Below are 19,455 nucleotides of genomic sequence, written 5' to 3'. Positions count from 1 at the left end.
TTACAGAGTCAATGTGAAGGGTATATACAGGGGGTACCATTACAGAGCCAATGTGGAGGTTATATACAGGGGGTACAATTACAGAGTCAATGTGGAGGTTATATACAGGGGGTACCATTACAGAGTCAATGTGAAGGGTATATACAGGGGGTACCATTACAGAGTCAATGTGGAGGGTATATACAGGGGTACCATTACAGAGTCAATGTGGAGGTTATATACAGGGGGTACCGGTACAGAGTCAGTGTGGAGGTAATATACAGGGGGTACCGGTACAGAGTCAATGTAGAGGTTATATACAGGGGGAACCGGTGCCGAGTCAATGTGGAGGTTATATACAGGGGGAACCGGTACAGAGTCAATGTGGAGGTTATATACAGGGGGAACCGGTACAGAGTCAGTGTGGAGGTTATATACAGGGGGTACCGGTACAGAGTCAATGTAGAGGTTATATACAGGGGGTACAGAGTCAATGTGGAGGTTATATACAGGGGGTACTGATACAGAGTCAATGTGGAGGTTATATACAGGGGGTACCATTACAGAGTCAATGTAGAGGTTATATACAGGGGGTACCGGTACCGAGCCAGTGTGGAGGTTATATACAGGGGGAACCGGTACAGAGTCAATGTGGAGGTTATATACAGGGGGAACCGGTACAGAGTCAGTGTGGAGGTTATATACAGGGGGTACCGGTACAGAGTCAATGTAGAGGTTATATACAGGGGTACAGAGTCAATGTGGAGGTTATATACAGGGGTACTGATACAGAGTCAATGTGGAGGTTATATACAGGGGGTACCATTACAGAGTCAATGTAGAGGTTATATACAGGGGGTACCGGTACAGAGCAGTGTGGAGGTAATATACAGGGGGTACCGATACAGAGTCAATGTAGAGGTTATATACAGGGGGTACCGGTACCGAGCCAGTGTGGAGGTTATATACAGGGGGTACCAGTACCGAGTCAATGAAGAAGTCAGTCAGTGTTAATTATATCATTATTAAGTCTATGATTTGATATTTGATAGAGCAGTCTGACTGAGCTGTGGTAGGCAGCAGCGGACTCGTAAGCATTCATTCAGCAGCTCTTCGCAATGCTTGAAGCACAGCACTGCTTATGACTTCAAGCCTATCAACTCCCGAGATTTGACTTGAAGGGGTGAGGAGAGGGACGGAAGCTATACTGTTACACTGGCAATACTAAAGTGCCTATAAGAACATCCAATAGTCAAAGGTATATGAAATACAAATGGTAGAGAGAAATAGTCCTATAAATACTATATTAACTACAACCTAAAACCTCTTACCTTGGAATATTGAAGTCTCATGTTATAAAGGAACTTTCATATGTTCTGAGTAAGGAACTCAAACGTTAGCTTTTTACATGGCACATATTTCACTTTTACTTATTTATACCAAATTGAACATGTTTCATTATTTATTTGATACTAAATTGATTTTATTTATGGATTATATTAATTTCAAATAAAAAAAGTGTCCATTCGGTATTGTTGTAATTGTCATTATTACAAATATATATATATATTAGGGCGGCAGGGTAGCCTAGTGGCTAGAGTTGGACTAGTAACCGAAAGGTTGCAAGTTCAAATCCCCGAGCTGACAAGGTACAAATCTGTCGTTCTGCCCCTGAACAGGCAGTTAACCCACTGTTTCTAGGCCGTCATTGAAAATAAGAATTTGTTCTTAACTGACTTGCCTAGTTAAATAAAGGTTAAATAAAATATAAATACGTAAAAATGGTCCTCCAATAAATCGGTATCGGTGTTGAAAAATCATAAATCGGTCATGATTGGACCTCTATAGGTAAACCTATACTAGACTCCACGGTTTGGAGTCTCTTTCACTCCAGTGGTAGACCTCTAGTACAGGTTTACCTATAGACTCCACGGTTTGGAGTCTCTTTCACTCCAGTGGTAGACCTCTAGTACAGGTTTACCTATAGACTCCACGGTTTGGAGTCTCTTTCACTCCAGTGGTAGACCTCTAGTACAGGTTTACCTATATCAAATCAAATCAAATTTTATTTGTCACATACACATGGTTAGCAGATGTTAATGCGAGTGTAGCGAAATGCTTGTGCTTCTAGTTCCGACAATGCAGTAATAACCAACAAGTAATCTAACTAACAATTCCAAAACTACTGTCTTATACACACAAGTGCAGGAGGATAAAGAATATGTACATAAAGATATATGAATGAGTGATGGTACAGAGCGGCATAGGCAAGATACAGTAGATGGTATCGAGTACAGTATATACATATGAGTATGTAAACAAAGTGGCATAGTTAAAGTGGCTAGTGATACATGTATTACATAAGGATGCAGTAGATGATATAGAGTACAGTATACACGTATACATATGAGATGAATAATGTAGGGTATGTAAACATTATATTAGGTAGCATTGTTTAAAGTGGCTAGAGATATATTTTACATCATTTCCCATCAATTCCAATTATTAAAGTGGCTGGAGTTGAGTCAGTGTGTTGGCAGCAGCCACTCAATGTTAGTGGTGGCTGTTTAACAGTCTGATGGCCTTGAGATAGAAGCTGTTTTTCAGTCTCTCGGTCCCAGCTTTGATGTACCTGTACTGACCTCGCCTTCTGGATGATTGCGGGGTGAACAGGCAGTGGCTCGGGTGGTTGTTGTCCTTGATGATCTTTATGGCCTTCCTGTGACATCGGGTGGTGTAGGTGTCCTGGAGGGCAGGTAGTTTGCCCCCGGTGATGCGTTGTGCAGACCTCACTACCCTCTGGAGAGCCTTACGGTTGTGGGCGGAGCAGTTGCCGTACCAGGCGGTGATACAGCCCGCCAGGATGCTCTCGATTGTGCATCTGTAGAAGTTTGTGAGTGCTTTTGGTGACGAGCCAAATTTCTTCAGCCTCCTGAGGTTGAAGAGGCGCTGCTGCGCCTTCTTCACGATGCTGTCTGTGTGGGTGGACCAATTCAGTTTGTTTGTGATGTGTATGCCGAGGAACTTAAAACTTACTACCCTCTCCACGGTTTGGAGTCTCTTTCACTCCAGTGGTAGACCTCTAGTACAGGTTTACCTATAGACTCCATGGTGTGGAGTCTCTTTCACTCCAGTGGTAGACCTCTAGTACAGGTTTACCTATAGACTCCACGGTTTGGAGTCTCTTTCACTCCAGTGGTAGACCTCTAGTACAGGTTTACCTATAGACTCCACGGTTTGGAGTCTCTTTCACTCCAGTGGTAGACCTCTAGTACAGGTTTACCTATAGACTCCACGGTTTGGAGTCTCTTTCACTCCAGTGGTAGACCTCTAGTAGAGGTTTACCTATAGACTCCATGGTGTGGAGTCTCTTTCACTCCAGTGGTAGACCTCTAGTACAGGTTTACCTATAGACTCCACGGTTTGGAGTCTCTTTCACTCCAGTGGTAGACCTCTAGTACAGGTTTAACTATAGACTCCATGGTGTGGAGTCTCTTTCACTCCAGTGGTAGAGTATGTGAGAATGCCTGCGGGTGTATGCATGTTTGTGTTTTTCTTAGAGAGAAGAGGCCACCCATAGTCCCCAGACTCAGCCAAGACTGATGACATCACATATAAAACAATTTCAGTCAGAAAAGTAGGGCCCTATAATGTTTTGTGCCTGATTCCGGTTTTTCCCAAGTTCCACTTTCTTAGTTTTGTTTTCCCAGGTTTTCAGTCTTCCCCATTTTATTCAGGCTTTCCCTCTCAAAAAACACGTTTTAAAATAGAAAAACAACATTTTATGAAGGCACAGTAATGCCGAAACATTGGTAAATACCCATTAAATTGCTGGGAGTTTATACATGGAGTTCGTGGCATTATTTTGATAGTTTATAGTTAATTCGCCGTTAGTCAGCACCTCCACACAAACAATTTTTTCTGGGTTTGCGCCAGCTCATGTTTTTTTAATCACGTTTTAAGACCACAACATTGCTTAGACCACATCTGGAGACCACTTTTGAAGTCTGGGGAAAATAGAAGAGATTATGGATTTTGGGGTGTAGTTAGGTTTTATTGAAAGTGCGCACCAGCAAGAGACTGTTGTTTGGTTAGCAATGTTCCGGTATCAATCATGTGATTGCAGAGATGGCAAAACAAATGGCCACTGGATTGAGGAAAATAATCCTGATCTCATTCTGCCAGGTAGGCTACTTTGTAGATAACATTTAATATAGAAGGTTTATAGGAGAGCCTTTCCATCTCTACCAGAAGATGGTTATCATTAGCATCATCGCTAACGGCTACACAAAGTAGACACACAGACAGGGGAATTCCTGTGCTGTTTCAAAAAGTTACAGGAATACATCTAATCACTGATGCATTTTGTCTTATGATTATCTTGGGCAAATTAGTTTATAATAAGTTCAATCAATCAGTAACAATTCAACTAACTATCTACTAACCCTAAGCTCTAGTAACCCTAACCATTACCCTACAACAGTACTAACCCTTACCCAGTGGTGGAAAATTGTCAAACTTCAGTAAAAGTAAAAGATATACATCAAATTCCTTGTAGTAAGCAAACCAGAAGCAACACTTGCATTTATTTAGAGACAGATAGGAGCACATTCCCACATTCAGACATAACACACACAGTGCATTTGTAAATTTAGTGAGTCTGCCAGATCAGAGGCAGTAGGTGTGTGAATTGGACTGTTGCTGACCTGCCTGAGCATTTGAAATGTGAAACGTACTTTTGCGTGTCAGGGAAAAAGTACAGTGCATTCGGAAAGTATTCAGACCCCTTGACCTTTCTTCAACATTTTGTTACGTTACAGCCTTATTCTAAAATGGATTAAATCATTTCCCCCCTAATCAATCTACACACGATACCCCATAATGACAAAGCAAAAACTGGCATTCTCTGGATTTATGGTGCTTTCAAGACAACTGGGAACTCAGAAAAAAAACAAGGTCGAATCATGATGAAGTCATCGATCTTCAGGTTGGATGACCGTTCCAAACGTATTTCCCAGTCAGAGCTCGTTTTTTTTCCAGAATTCCCAGTTGTCTTGAACTCACTGAAGTCCAGTTGTGAGTTAACAGTTGTTTTGAGCGAGGCACAAATTATGCTTCATAGACAGCATGGCCAAAGTTGAATGTTTATAATTTTAAACTTGGAAAAGAGCCATTTAATTCCAAATTTGGGAGCACACATCCACTCCACTGAATATCAGGCTGGTTGCTTTACAATGCTTGCAGTTGACCACCGTCACAGATTCCTTCCAAACCACTCATTGTTGAATTTGCAATTTCCAACTTGTTGTGTCATGTTTATGTCCAATGGCTGATGAGCACCGACAAGTTTTATCTATAATTTCTCTTCATATGACAAGGATTAAAAGGATTTGCCAGTAGATTGTGGACTTAATTCATGATGATGACTGCTAGCTAAGATTTTGAAAGTACGAAATTGACATGATCAGTCCAATCAAAGCTACTGTAGATATATAACATGATTTGATGTAATTTTATGTGTGGCCAATGACTTTGAGCCTTCTTGAATGGGCACTTCTAATGTAACTCTATGGCAGCACCCAAGGTCTACCCTTAGACTTGGTGGTGACGTACTGTCCCCACGAGTGACAGAACACTGAGTTAATCATGGCGCAACTAGAGAACATTACCAACCCCTACGCTCCGTATTTTCCACTGGCTGCCCCACCACCACAGAAAGCCCTGAGCTAGACTGAAACACCTGCATTTTGGAGTTGCCTTACTCAAGAAAACAAAGAGACCATGTTTGTATGTGGCTTTATTAAATCTTTTATTTATTTATTTATTTTTTAAACATTGTTTGCAAACTAATATGCGACACGTATTATTGCCAAAATAACATTTACCCTACAGAGTGCTTCTACCCTACGGTTCTACCCTACAGAGTGCTTCTACCCTACCCTACGGTTCTACCCTACAGAGTGCTTCCACCCTACCCTACGGTTCTACCCTACAGAGTGCTGCTACCCTACGTTTCTACCCTACAGAGTGCTTCTACCCTAGACCATGGTGCTACCCTATGGTGCTACACCTACAGAGAGCTGCTACCCTACACCATGGTGCTACCCTACCCGACGGTGCTACCCTACAGAGTGCTGCTACCCTACACCACGGTGGTACCCTACGGTGCTACCCTACAGAGTGCTGCTACCCCACGATTCTACCCTACACCACAGTGCTACCCTACAGAGTTCTGCTACCCTACACCACAGTGCCCCCTCTACCCTGCTACCCTACAGAGTGCTGCTACCCCATGTTCTACCCTACAGAGTGCTGCTACACTACACCACGGTGATACCCTACAGAGTGCTGCTACCCTACAGAGTGCTGCTACCCTACAGAGTGCTGCTACCCTACAGAGTGCTGCTACCCTACACCACAGTGCCCCCTCTACCCTGCTACCCTACAGAGTGCTGCTACCCCATGTTCTACCCTACAGAGTGCTGCTACACTACACCACGGTGATACCCTACAGAGTGCTGCTACCCTACAGAGTGCTGCTACCCTACAGAGTGCTGCTACCCTACAGAGTGCTGCTACCCTACACCACAGTGCTTCCCTACAGAACGCTGCTACCCTACAGAGTGCTGCTACCCTACAGAGTTCTTCTACCCTACACCACGGTGCTACCCTACAGAGTGCTGCTACCCTACACCACGGTGCTACCCTACAATGCTACCCTACACCACGGGCTACCCTACGGTGCTACCCTACAGATTTCTGCTACCCTACACCACAGCGCTACCCTACGATTCTACCCTACAGAGTGCTGCTACCCTACACCACAGCGCTACCCTATGGTTCTACCCTACAGAGTGCTGCTACCCTAAACCACGGTGCTACCCTACAGAGAGCTTCTACCCTACACCACGGTGCTACCCTATGGTTCTACCCTACTGAGTGCTGCTACCCTACACCACGGTGCTACCCTACAATGCTACCCTACACCACGGTGCTACCCTACGGTGCTACCCTACAGAGTGCTGCTACCCTACACCATGGTGCTACCCTACACCACAGGCTACCCTACGGTGCTACCCTACAGAGTGCTGCTACCCTACACCACGGTGCCTACCACACCCTACAGAGTGCTGCTACCACACATTGCTACCCTACAAAGTGCTGCTACACTACACCACGGTGCTACCCTACAGAGTGCTGCTACCCTACACCACGGTGCTACCCTACAGAGTTCTCCTACCCTACGTTGCTACCGTACTCTACCATCTACCCTATGGTGCTATGCTACCCTACACCACCGTGCCACCCTACGGTCCTATCTACCCTACGGTGCTACCCTACCCTACGGTGCTGCTGAGGCTACTATAGACCTTCACTGCAAAACAGTGTGTTTTGATCCATTATTTGGTGACGTGTGAATATAGTTGGCATAGTGTTATTTGGTGACGTGTGAATATAGTTGGTATAGTTTAATCTAAAAAGGATTGAGACCTCTATGGAATTCACTGAGGATGGTCCTCCTCTTCCTCTGAGGAGCCTCTGCTGCCCTATATATCATTTTATAGGACCTTAGACAATGTTCCCTCTAAGCTGTGCGTGTGCGTGCATGCAGTAACCCACACGAGACTGAAGTATCAGCCCCCAGAGAAGCAGAGATTGAAATTCACTCAACTTTCTAGAGCAGTGCTCACCAAATCGGTCGATCGCAATCGACTGGTCGATCTCCAAGGCATTCCTAGTCGATAGGAGTAACAACATGAATTTGTGCATGAGGCAGAAATAATGCGGTGCGACTCGAGTTTCGCCATCAGCTGGAAGACGGTGTCCCTTTTTGGTCAGTGTCAGTGGAGGAAAGAGAGAGGGGAAGGATGTTGAGAGACGGACCCTCAATCTGCTGCTCTCTCCCTCCGCTGAGACTGACCATCAGATGGAGGCACCCAGTAAAATAAAAAGCTAATTATTTAAATGTATGCTCACTCAGCTGTGCCTCACAAGTAATACAGCAACGGATCTATTACTGGTATGATCATACAGTCTAGCTCAAATTTCGAAATGCCCTGAACAACAATGCATTGGCAGGTAAATTCAAGCAAAGCCCATATGTGGTGATAATGTATTGGGCCTATAGTTTACTGCACAAACCTCATTGCTACAGAACTGTTTTTAATTGGTTAATGTTGCATAGGTTTACGTTTTTTTAAGTCATGTTAATAAAAAATCAGTGGTAGATCTCAGCATTTTGACTGGTTGGTGACCACTGTTCCAGAGTTTTCCCTGTTAACACTGTCAACGTTTTCCTTTACTGTGGCAATTGGGATTGAATCAAGGCAATATTAGCCACTTGCAATGCAGCATACCGAAACAAAGCAAGTTATGAAAGAGATTTTGTTGGCAGAACACATCGGTGTAGGATTCTATTGCATTGACACGCACTACTCAGCCTGTACTCTACACAGACCAGTGTGGCATAACCAATCAGAGCTGCAGTAGGTCGATATGCAAATAGACCATTGCCATATATGGTTCTGTGCCATTTACATTGAACTGGACTGTGTTTACAGCATGTACAGCATGAGTGGTGGTGAGTAGGTGAGCTTGTTGAGATCAAAGCGAGAGAGACATGTAGTCACATGTGCACATTTTGTTCATATTATTTGCTAGTTAGTGAGTTATTAGGTTCCAGATCATTTGTAGTCAGCAGCAGGGGAGTCAACAAGCTCACCTACTCACCACCACTCATGCTGTACATGCTGTAAACACAGTCCAGTTCAATGTAAATGCCCCAGGATTACCTGACATGATGACTCCTTGCTGTCCCCAGTCCACCTGGCCGTGCTGCTGCTCCAGTTTCAACTGTTTTGCCTTCTTATTATTCGAACATGCTGATCATTTATGAACATTTGAACATCTTGGTCATGTTCTGTTATAATCTCCACCCGGCACAGCCAGAAGAGGACTGGCCACCCCACATATGCTCTCTCTAATTCTCTTTTTCTCTCTCTCGGAGGACCTGAGCCCTAGGACCATGCCCCAGGACTACCTGACATGATGACTCCTTGCTGTCCCCAGTCCATCTGACCGTGCTGCTTCTCCAGTTTCAACTGTTCTGCCTTATTATTATATGACCATGCTGGTCATTTATGAACATTTGAACATCTTGGCCATGTTCTGTTATAATCTCCACCCGGCACAGCCAGAAGAGGACACCCCACATAGCCTGGTTCCTCTCTAGGTTTCTTCCTAGGTTTTGGCCTTTCTAGGGAGTTTTTCCTAGCCACCGTGCTTCTACACCTGCATTGCTTGCTGTTTGGGGTTTTAGGCTGGGTTTCTGTACAGCACTTTGAGATATCAGCTGATGTACGAAGGGCTATATAAATAAATTTGATTTGATTTGATTGAGCACAAAACCTGTACATTTCTAGACATCCTTGAAAAAAGAGGAGTCAGGAAGAACCTTTTTTATCTTAAAGGGGCAGTGTTGTATTTTGAGACAGGCTTGAATAATCTAAGTAGCCAATAGGCAGAGGGAAGCATAATTTGTCTGATTCTCTGTAGTAATGGTATGGGAATAATAATGCATTTTATTTTGTAAAGTGGTTTCTTGCATCAAACAACATGTTCAGTCGCCTCCTTGTCTGAAGGACAAATGGATGAGCAGGATAAAGCCCTGCATGAAGGCTTCATTGAAGACCACACATTGGCTGCTACTGTAGGCTGAATGATAGAACAGCTATTTCCATGTTAAAACATTATTGGATGTATTTTCTGCACTGTTTTTGATGGTAGGCCACTCTGGTAGGCTATGATCTAGATTATGATCAAATAGCCACAGCAGCCTACTACAGCAGCCTACTACAGCAGCCTACTACAGCAGCCTACTACAGCAGCCTACTACAGCAGCCTACTACAGCAGCCTACTTAGCCACTGTAACTTAGGCTGTACCCGCTTTATGTTCAAATCAAACGGTCTGTCACATGCGCCGAATACAACAAGTGTAGACTTTACCGTGAAATGCTAACTGATAAACCCTTAACCAACAGCGCAGTTCAAGAAGAACATAATGTTCACAGTGTGTGTTGGAAGTTGCACAGAATTTTCACAACGTTCATGTTTGGGCTCAGGAGACCTGAAATATGCTCAGTGCTGAAAAAAAAAGGGACCCTAGATATGGTTTTACAGGGCCCTAGATATGATTTTACAGGGCCCTAGATATGATTTTACAGGGCCCTAGATATGATTTTACAGGGCCCTAGATATGATTTTACAGGGCCCTAGATATGATTTTACAGGGCCCTAGATATGATTTTACAGGGCCCTAGATATGATTTTACAGGGCCCTAGATATGGTTTTACAGGGCCCTAGATATGGTTTTACAGGGCCCTAGATATGATTTTACAGGGCCCTAGATATGATTTTACAGGGCCCTAGATATGATTTTACAGGGCCCTAGATATTATTTTACAGGGCCCTAGATATTATTTTACAGGGCCCTAGAGAAATCCACTGAGATCACCAATGGCCAGAGGACAAGGCCTAACTGAGTTCCATTCCATCCACCCTCCCTTACATTCAGGAACAGCCTTTCATTCTTCAGCAGACTTTGATGTCTAAACAGACTGTTGTCAGTGTGTGTGTGTTACTTGCAAACACTCTTTGTCATATTAGATTTGCTCTGAGACCCGCAGCGGAAGCAGCCTTTGATTAAAGAAGAGAAAGAAAGATGGAGAGATTGAGGAAAGAATCAGACATATTAAAAGGTGGGGACGTACAGAGCGATATGCAATGGTGTAGACCAGAGAGTGAGATAAGAGAGGTGGGCCTCTTTCCTATATGGTGTCTTTAATAAATTAAAAACACTTTGTTTTCATGAGGAGGTTGGGAGTTTGTCAGTGAGTGTATGTGTGTGGTTTTATGTGGGTGTGCGCCTCTCTCTGTCTGCATGTGTGTCCCTCTGTGTGCGCGCCTCTCTCTCTCTCTGTGTATGTCTCTGTGTGTGTGTGTATATATGTCTCTCTCTCTCTCTGTGTGTGTCTCTCTCTCCCTCTGTGTGTGTGTATATCTCTCTCTCTGTGTGTGTGTGTATATATGTCTCTCTCTCTCTCTGTGTGTGTCTCTCTCTCCCTCTGTGTGTGTGTATATCTCTCTCTCTGTGTGTGTGTGTATATATGTCTCTCTCTCTCTGTGTGTGTGTGTATATATATGTCTCTCTCTCTCTGTGTGTGTGTATATATGTCTCTCTCTGTGTGTGTGTATATATGTCTCTCTCTGTGTGTATTTCTCTCTCTCTGTGTATGTCTCTCTATGTGTATGTCTCTGTGTGTGTGTGTGTATATATATATATATATATATATATATATATATATATATATATATATATGTCTCTCTCTCAGTGTGTGAGTATATATGTCTCTCTCTCTCTGTGTGTGTGTATATATGTCTCTCTCTCTCTCTGTGTATTTCTCTCTCTCTGTGTATGTCTCTCTATGTGTGTGTGTGTATATATATATATATGTCTCTCTCTCAGTGTGTGAGTATATATGTCTCTCTATCTCTGTGTGTATGTCTGTGTGTGTGTCTCTCTGTGTGTCTCTCTCTCTGTGTGTTTTCTGCTGTCTCCTCAGTGAAGGTGATGGGTTGTTTTGAATACAAAGGCCAAATATTGTTTGCTTATGGTGAGGAGGGGAGTGTGAATACAACGCTAAACAAACACAGGAGAAACCTTGGTGGGAATTCCTGAATGCGCCGTGTGACAGAGCTTGCCAACCAAAAGCACGCCAACCAAAAGCACACACACACACTATACCAAATGATGTGTTTGTTCAGGTTGACACAGACCCCTCAGCATTGAAGTCCCAAGACAGCACTGTACCTGTTCACATGAGTGCTATCAACGCGCATGCCCCACCCACCTAAGGATCTGTGTTTTTCAGACATCTATTTCCTGTGTTTGAAAAATTCACTTGACACTTAAATCTCAACAGATTGATCGGTTTCATTTTACTCTTGCGATTCTTTCATACTTTTTTCAGGTAACGTTATGCCAGGTAACGTTATGCCTGCAGAACCCTGTCAGACACACCCCGGGAATGGCTGACTTGGGCTCAATGGAATACATTATATTTCCGTTGCATCGATAAGAACGCTAAAGCTGTGTCAGACACTTAACACATCGTCTCGACACCACAAGACAGACTACTTTATTTTGACTGGTGTTAAGTTTTTGTGGAATTTAAAATGTAAAAAGTAGTAGACATAGTCACGCCCTGACCTTATTAGAGAGCGTTTTAATTTCTCTATTTGGTTAGGTCGGGGTGTGATTTGGGTGGGCATTCTAGTTTTTCTATTTCTTTGTTGGCCGGGTATGGTTCGCTGGAGCCTCCAGCAACGGTCGGCGGTCCAGAGCCTCCAGCGACGGTCGGCGGTCCAGAGCCTCCAGCGACGGTCGGCGGTCCAGAGACTCCAGCGACGGTCCAGAGACTCCAGCGAGGTCCAGAGACTCCAGCGACGGTCCAGAGACTCCAGCGACGGTCCAGAGACTCCAGCGATGGTCCAGAGACTCCAGCGACGGTCCAGAGACTCCAGCGACGGTCGGCGGTCCAGAGCCTCCAGCGACGGTCCAGAGCCTCCAGTGACTGTCGGCGGTCCCGAGCCTCCAGCGATGGTCCAGAGCCTTCAGTGACGGTCCAGAGCCTCCAGTGACGGTCCAGAGCCTCCAGCGGGGGTTCCCAGTCCAGAGCCTCCTGCGAAGGTTCAGGAGTCCCCGACGACAATCTACGGTCCCCGACGACAATCTACGGTCCGGAACCTCCGGCGAAGATCCACGGTCCGGTTCCACGGAAGCGGAGGGATCAGCGAGCGGAGCGGGGTCTACGTCCCGAACCGGAGCCGCCACAGAGGCTAGATGCCCACCCAGATCCGCCCCCATGGAGTCAGGTTTTGCGGCCGGAGTCCGCAACTTTGGGGGAGGGGTACTGTCACGCCCTGACCTTAAAGAGCCTTTTTATTTCTCTATTTGGTTAGGTCGGGGTGTGATTTGGGTGTGCATTCTAGTTTTTCTATTTCTTTGTTGGCCGGGTATGGTTCCCAATCTGAGGCAGCTGTCTATCGTTGTCTCTGATTGGGGATCATACTTAGGCAGCCTTTTTTCCCACTTTAGTTTGTGGGATCTTGTTTTTGTGTAGTGCCTGTGAGCACTCCAGTCGTTACGTCTCGTTTGCGGTTTATTGTTTTGTTGGTGAGTTTCGATGAATTAAAACATGTGGAACTCTATACACGCTGCACCTTGGTCCAATCATATCAACGAGCCTGACAGACATTTAATACAGATGAAATTAAAGCAACTTCCAAAAATGAACACTGGGATACAGTGGTATTATGTCTGATTTTGCAAACAATGTAAAGTATGTAGACAGGTAGGTGTGTGTGTGTGTATAGATAGGTGTTATTTACAGCCAAGCCTGTTGATTTTTAATCTGAGGGTATCCTGCTACTGACATACTTGTGGAACTATGTAAAACTACTTGTGCATGACACAAGTCATTTTTCCAACAATTGTTTACAGACCGATTATTTAACTTACAATTCACAGTATCACAATTCCAGTGGGTCAGAAGTTTACATACAGTAAGTTGACTGTGCCTTTAAACAGCTTGGAAAATTCCAGAAAATTATGTCATGACTTTAGAAGCTTCTGATAGGCTAATTGACATAGTTTGAGTCAATTTGAGGTGTACCTGTGGATGTATTTCAAGGCCTACCTTCAAACTCAGTGCCTCTTTGCTTGACATTATGGAAAAATCAAAAGAAATCAGCCAAGACCTCAGAAAAAAAATTGTAGACCTCCACAAGTCTGGTTCATCCTTGGGAGCATTTTCCAAATGCCTGAAGGTACCATGTTCATCTGTACAAACAATAGTATGCAAGTATAAACACCATGGGACCATGCAGCCGCCATAATGCTCAGGAAGGTGACGCGTTCTGTCTCCTAGAGATGAACATACTTTGGTGTGAAAAGTGCAAATCAATCCCAGAACAACAGCAAAGGCCCATGTGAAGATGCTGGAGGAAACAGGTACAAAAGTATCTATATCGAAAGTAAAACGAGTCCTATATCGACATAACCTGAAAGGTCGCTCAGCAAGGAAGAAGCCACTGCCCCAAACCTCCATAAAAGAGCCAGACTAAGGTTTGGAACTGCACATGGGGACAAAGATCATACTTTTTGGATAAATGTCCTCTGGTCTGATGAAACAAAAATAGAACTGTTTGGCCATAATGACCATCTTTATGTTGGAAGGAAAAAGGGGGAGGCTTGCAAGCCGAAGAACACCATTCCAACCGTGAAGCACGGGGGTGGCAGCATCATGTTGTGGTGGTGCTTTGCTGCAGGAGGGACTGGTGCATTTCACAAAATATATTGCATCATGAGGCTTGAAAATTATGTGGATATATTGAAGCAACATCTCAAGACATCAGTCAGGAAGTTAAAGCTTGGTCGCAAATGGGTCTTCCAATTGGACAATAACCCCAAGCATACTTCAAAAGATGTGGCAAAATGGCTTAAGGACAACAAAGTCAAGGTATTGGAGTGGCCATTACAAAGCCCTGACCTCAATCCTATAGAAGGTTTGTGGGCAGAACTGAAAAAGCGTGTGCAAGAGAGGAGGCCTACAAACCTGACTCAGTTACACCAGCTCTGTCAGGAGGAAATGGACCAAAATTCACCCAACTTATTGTGGGAAGCTCGTGGAAGGCTACCTGAAACGTTTGACCCAAGTTAAACAATTTAAAGGTAATGCTACTAAATACAAATTGAGTGTATGTAAACTTCTGACCCACTGGGGATGTGATGAAAGAAATAAAATCTGAAATAAATCATTCTCTCTACTATTATTCTGACATTTCACATTCTTAAAATAAAGTGGTGATCCTAACTGACCTAAGACAGGGAATTTTTACTAGGATTAAATGTCAGGAATTGTGAAAAACTGAGTTGAAATGTATTTGTCTAAGGTGTATGTGAACTTCCGACTTCAACTGTATGTATACGTACATACGTGTACACACATATATATATTTTTTTGTATTATTATTTTTTTTTTAAATCAAACAGTTTGTAGGATCTTCATTGTCCAACTGTTGCATTTGTTACAATTGTTTTCATCACCTTTTAACAATTTTGATGAATGTTGCTGATGTGTCCACACACACACCTGTCAGAAGTAAAGGGAGGTTGGAGTATTGAAAGGATCCAAACACTGGAGATCAGATCAACCTAACAACAATCTGCATAGAGACCCAAATTACCCAATACACACACACACACACACACACACACACACACACACGAGTGCGAGACGAACCAGGGCCTAGAGCATGGCACAGAGGTGTAAGTGATACTGTGGTATTTTCCTCTTTCTCTGCCCAGAAAGAGGCTCATCGCAGACAGCTGTGTGTGAATTAGAGAGACAGACTGTTATAATGTAGGCATTCTGCTGTGGATGTGGCTGTAGTCTCCAGGCTAAACTAAATGACATCTGTTGGTTGTTAGTGTTACTGTGGTTCTACAACACTGAGGACAATGTTACTGTGTTACTGTGGTTCTACAACACTGAGGACAATGTTACTGTGGTTCTACAACACTGAGGACAATGTTACTGCGGTTCTAAAACACTGAGGACAATTTTACTGTGTTACTGTGGTTTTACAACACTGAGGACAATGTTACTGCGGTTCTACAACACTGAGGACAATGTTACTGCGGTTCTAAAACACTGAGGACAATGTTACTGTGTTACTGTGGTTTTACAACACTGAGGACAATGTTACTGTGGTTCTACAACATTGAGGACAATGTTACTGCGGTTCTAAAACACTGAGGACAATTTTACTGTGTTACTGTGGTTTTACAACACTGAGGACAATGTTACTGTGGTTCTACAACACTGAGGACAATGTTACTGCGGTTCTAAAACACTGAGGACAATTTTACTGTGTTACTGTGGTTTTACAACACTGAGTACAATGTTACTGTGGTTCTACAACACTGAGGACAATGTTACTGCGGTTCTACAACACTGAGGACAATGTTACTGTTGTTCTACAACACTGAGGACAATTTTACTGTGTTACTGTGGTTTTACAACACTGAGTACAATGTTACTGCGGTTCTAAAACACTGAGGACAATTTTACTGTGTTACTGTGGTTTTACAACACTGAGTACAATGTTACTGTGGTTCTACAACACTGAGGACAATGTTACTGCGGTTCTAAAACACTGAAGACAATGTTACTGTGGTTCTACAACACTGAGGACAACCAGGTCAACAAGGTTGCTATGACCACAGGTGAGAAAAGAACAGAACACTGAGGACAATGTTACTATGGTTCTAGAACACTGAGGACAATGTTACTATGGTTCTAGAACACTGAGGACAATGTTACTATGGTTCTAGAACACTGAGGACAATGTTACTGTGGTTCTAGAACACTGAGGACAATGTTACTGTGGTTCTAGAACACTGAGGACAATGTTACTATGGTTCTAGAACACTGAGGACAATGTTACTATGGTTCTAGAACACTGAGGACAATGTTACTATGGTTCTAGAACACTGAGGACAATGTTACTATGGTTCTAGAACACTGAGGACAATGTTACTATGGTTCTAGAACACTGAGGACAATGTTACTGTGGTTTTACAACACTGAGGACAATGTTACTGTTGTTCTACAACACTGAGGACAATGTTACTGTTGTTCTACAACACTGAAGACAATGTTACTGTTGTTCTACAACACTGAGGACAACCAGGTCAACAAGGTTGCTACGACCACAGGTGAGAAAAGAACAGAACACTGAGGACAATGTTACTGTGGTTTTACAACACTGAGGACAATGTTACTGTGGTTCTACAACACTGAGGACCAGCAGGTCAACAATATTCACAGGTCAGAAAACTCAACTGGTACTCTCTTCTCCTCCTGCTGCCTGTGCCCTATATCCTAAATGGGGTCTCTCGCCCTTTCAGTTTGTCTTTCCCCCTATTCTTTCCATTGCCCCATGCAGCTGTCACTTTCATTCCCTCTCATCTGCCTTCGCTCCTCTGCTCTCGATCACCTCCGCTCTCCCCTCTGTCTCTCTCTCAGGCAAAGTAACAATAGAGTGTCTAGGTCATTTGAACAGGTCAAGACAGGAAGCTGACTTCCCTGGTGTAGGCAGGTCGTTCATCACCACTGACTAAGACATACACACCACTAGATGAAACAACATCTAGGCTTCTCCTGACAGGCCACTTATGACATGGACTGTCTATCAAGATTACATTCAACTTCTATAGTTCTATATTCACCTTTCATTGTTTTATAATTCGATTGAGTATTGTTAATGTGGATATTTTAGAATACATTGTAGAAGTCTGATGTGTCTAGGCCTAATTAACCAACATTGTTCATAAGGACCTCTTTCAATGTCATCTGTAACAAAACAACTGCAAGTATAAATCCATTGTGATCAGAACTCAATTCATTACTAAGAGTAACCATATTACCACCCCATTATAGGCTACAGACAGTTTGTCCAAAACACCAGTTGCTTTGTTGTTGAAACACTTGTTACTGTACATTCACACAAAATTGACTTACACAAATCAAAAACTGAGACTCACCATCTCGCCTCACGTTTGACGACCGCATCACCTTGGCGGACACTACTTGGGCTTGTGTGCCCCCGGTAAAGCCCACCAGCAGGGCGAGCAACAGCGCAAGTACCACGCGCCCAGAGATGTTCATTCTGTCCGTGGCGTTTGCACACCGTAAACTAAATTCCCAAACGTGGAAGGACAATTTACTGTTCTGAAGAGACCAATTACCTACTCGTGTTTTCTCTAGAGACTCAAGTAAAAGTTTGCTTAAAACTTTCGTGCTGTTCGCATCATTTCTCCCGATTTGCTTTTCACTGTGAATTTGGACTGGAGCAAACTGCCTGTCTCAAACTCACCATGCATGAGCTCTGCGGCTACAGAACACCGAGCAGGTTCATATACCTCAGACATATACTCCCGTCCACGGTCAAACACAAGCACGGGCGCCGATTTCTTATCGCGAGTTAATCCTCACGGGTAATTCCATGAGAAATAGTCCACATTCCTTTAACTTCTCTGATATCAGAGCGAGCTGGAAATGCGTTCCAACAACTGAACTTCGAGGCTAAAATTGTGTGTCTCTCGCCGTAGCTCTCTACACACACACTTGTGTGTGAATCTTCAGAGGGGCAGACTTCAGTAGAGGAGGGTTGTCGCTCTTCCGTGATCCGGGACGAGGAAATAGGCCAGAAGGAACATTTTAGCGGAAAAAAAGAACGTGGGAGATTACAGTCACAGTCAGACACACATACACACACAAAGAGAGGGTGAGAAGGAGCCAGGAAGGGAATTTTCAGCGAGAAAGAAACTTGACTGGAGACGAAATGAACAGGAGGAGAAGAGTCACTGACAGCATTGCACACTGACACTAATAAAGTATGCCCTCTGGGCAAAACTTGTCCCGGGAAGAACTCGGACATGAATTCACTTGTTGAAGCGCCTGTTGAATAAGTGGAAACCATGTCTGACAATGTTCTTCATTTCATAATTTCACTGAGCAAATGCAAGCATGTCTAAAAGAGTTCCAGGCTATTATACAGCATTATTACATCTAAACTTTTCACTAATTTGGTTTATGTATGTATTCTGTTCATTTACCTGTAATAGCATGAAATTCGTATATAATATTATTTTGCGAAGTGTAGCCTATTCAGGCTATTGAAGGCTGTGCTGAAATCTGCAGATATTTAATGCCTATATTATATTGAGGCCTTGTTATTTTCTTGTTTTGTAGATACTATAGGAGGCTTTGTATTGTGACAAGACAACAGTCTCTCCCTCAATGTCAGCAAAACAAAGGAGATGATTGTTGACTTCAAGAAGCAGAGGACAGAACATGCCCCGATCCACATCAATGAGACTGCAATGGAGAGAGTCAGCACTTTTAAGTTCCTCTGCATGCACTGTATTTTATTGATTTATTTATCCTTTATTTAACCAGGTAGGCCAGTTGAGAACAAGTTCTCATTTACAACTGTGACCTGGTCAAGATAAAGCAAAGCAGTCCGACACAAACAACAACACAGTTACACATGGAATAAACAAACATACAGTCAATAACACAATAGAACAAAAATCTATATACAGTGTGAGCTAATGAGGTAAGATAACGGAGGTAAGGCAATACATAGGCCATAGTGGCAAAGTAATTACAATTTAGCAATTAAACACTGGAGTGAAAGATGTGCAGAAGATGAATGTGCAAGTAGAGATACTAGGGTGTAAAGGAGAAGAAAAAAAATAACAGTATGGAGATGAGGTAGTTGGATGGGCTATTTACAGATGGGCTGTGTACAGGTGCAGTGATCTGTGAGCTGCTCTGACAGCTGG

The 19,455-nt window shown here is 43.5% G+C and overlaps 1 protein-coding gene across 1 annotated transcript in view; it reads right to left on the bottom strand.

The window, feature by feature from the left end:
* Positions 1-18,471, bottom strand: part of pdgfd (platelet derived growth factor d) — an 86,976-nt gene extending 68,505 nt beyond the window's left edge. The window contains exon 1 of the mRNA XM_042297611.1: positions 17,650-18,471. Within this exon, the coding sequence (XP_042153545.1) occupies positions 17,650-17,773 (124 nt within the window). The 5' untranslated portion in view covers positions 17,774-18,471. The remainder of the gene's footprint in view (positions 1-17,649) is intronic.
* Between the last annotated feature and the right edge of the window lie 984 nt (positions 18,472-19,455).

The sequence above is a fragment of the Oncorhynchus tshawytscha genome, linkage group LG14, assembly GCF_018296145.1.
Source record: "Oncorhynchus tshawytscha isolate Ot180627B linkage group LG14, Otsh_v2.0, whole genome shotgun sequence".
NCBI lineage: Eukaryota > Metazoa > Chordata > Actinopteri > Salmoniformes > Salmonidae > Oncorhynchus > Oncorhynchus tshawytscha.
Note: the sequence above shows the minus strand (reverse complement) of the source record. Positions and strands in the feature narration are given on the sequence as shown.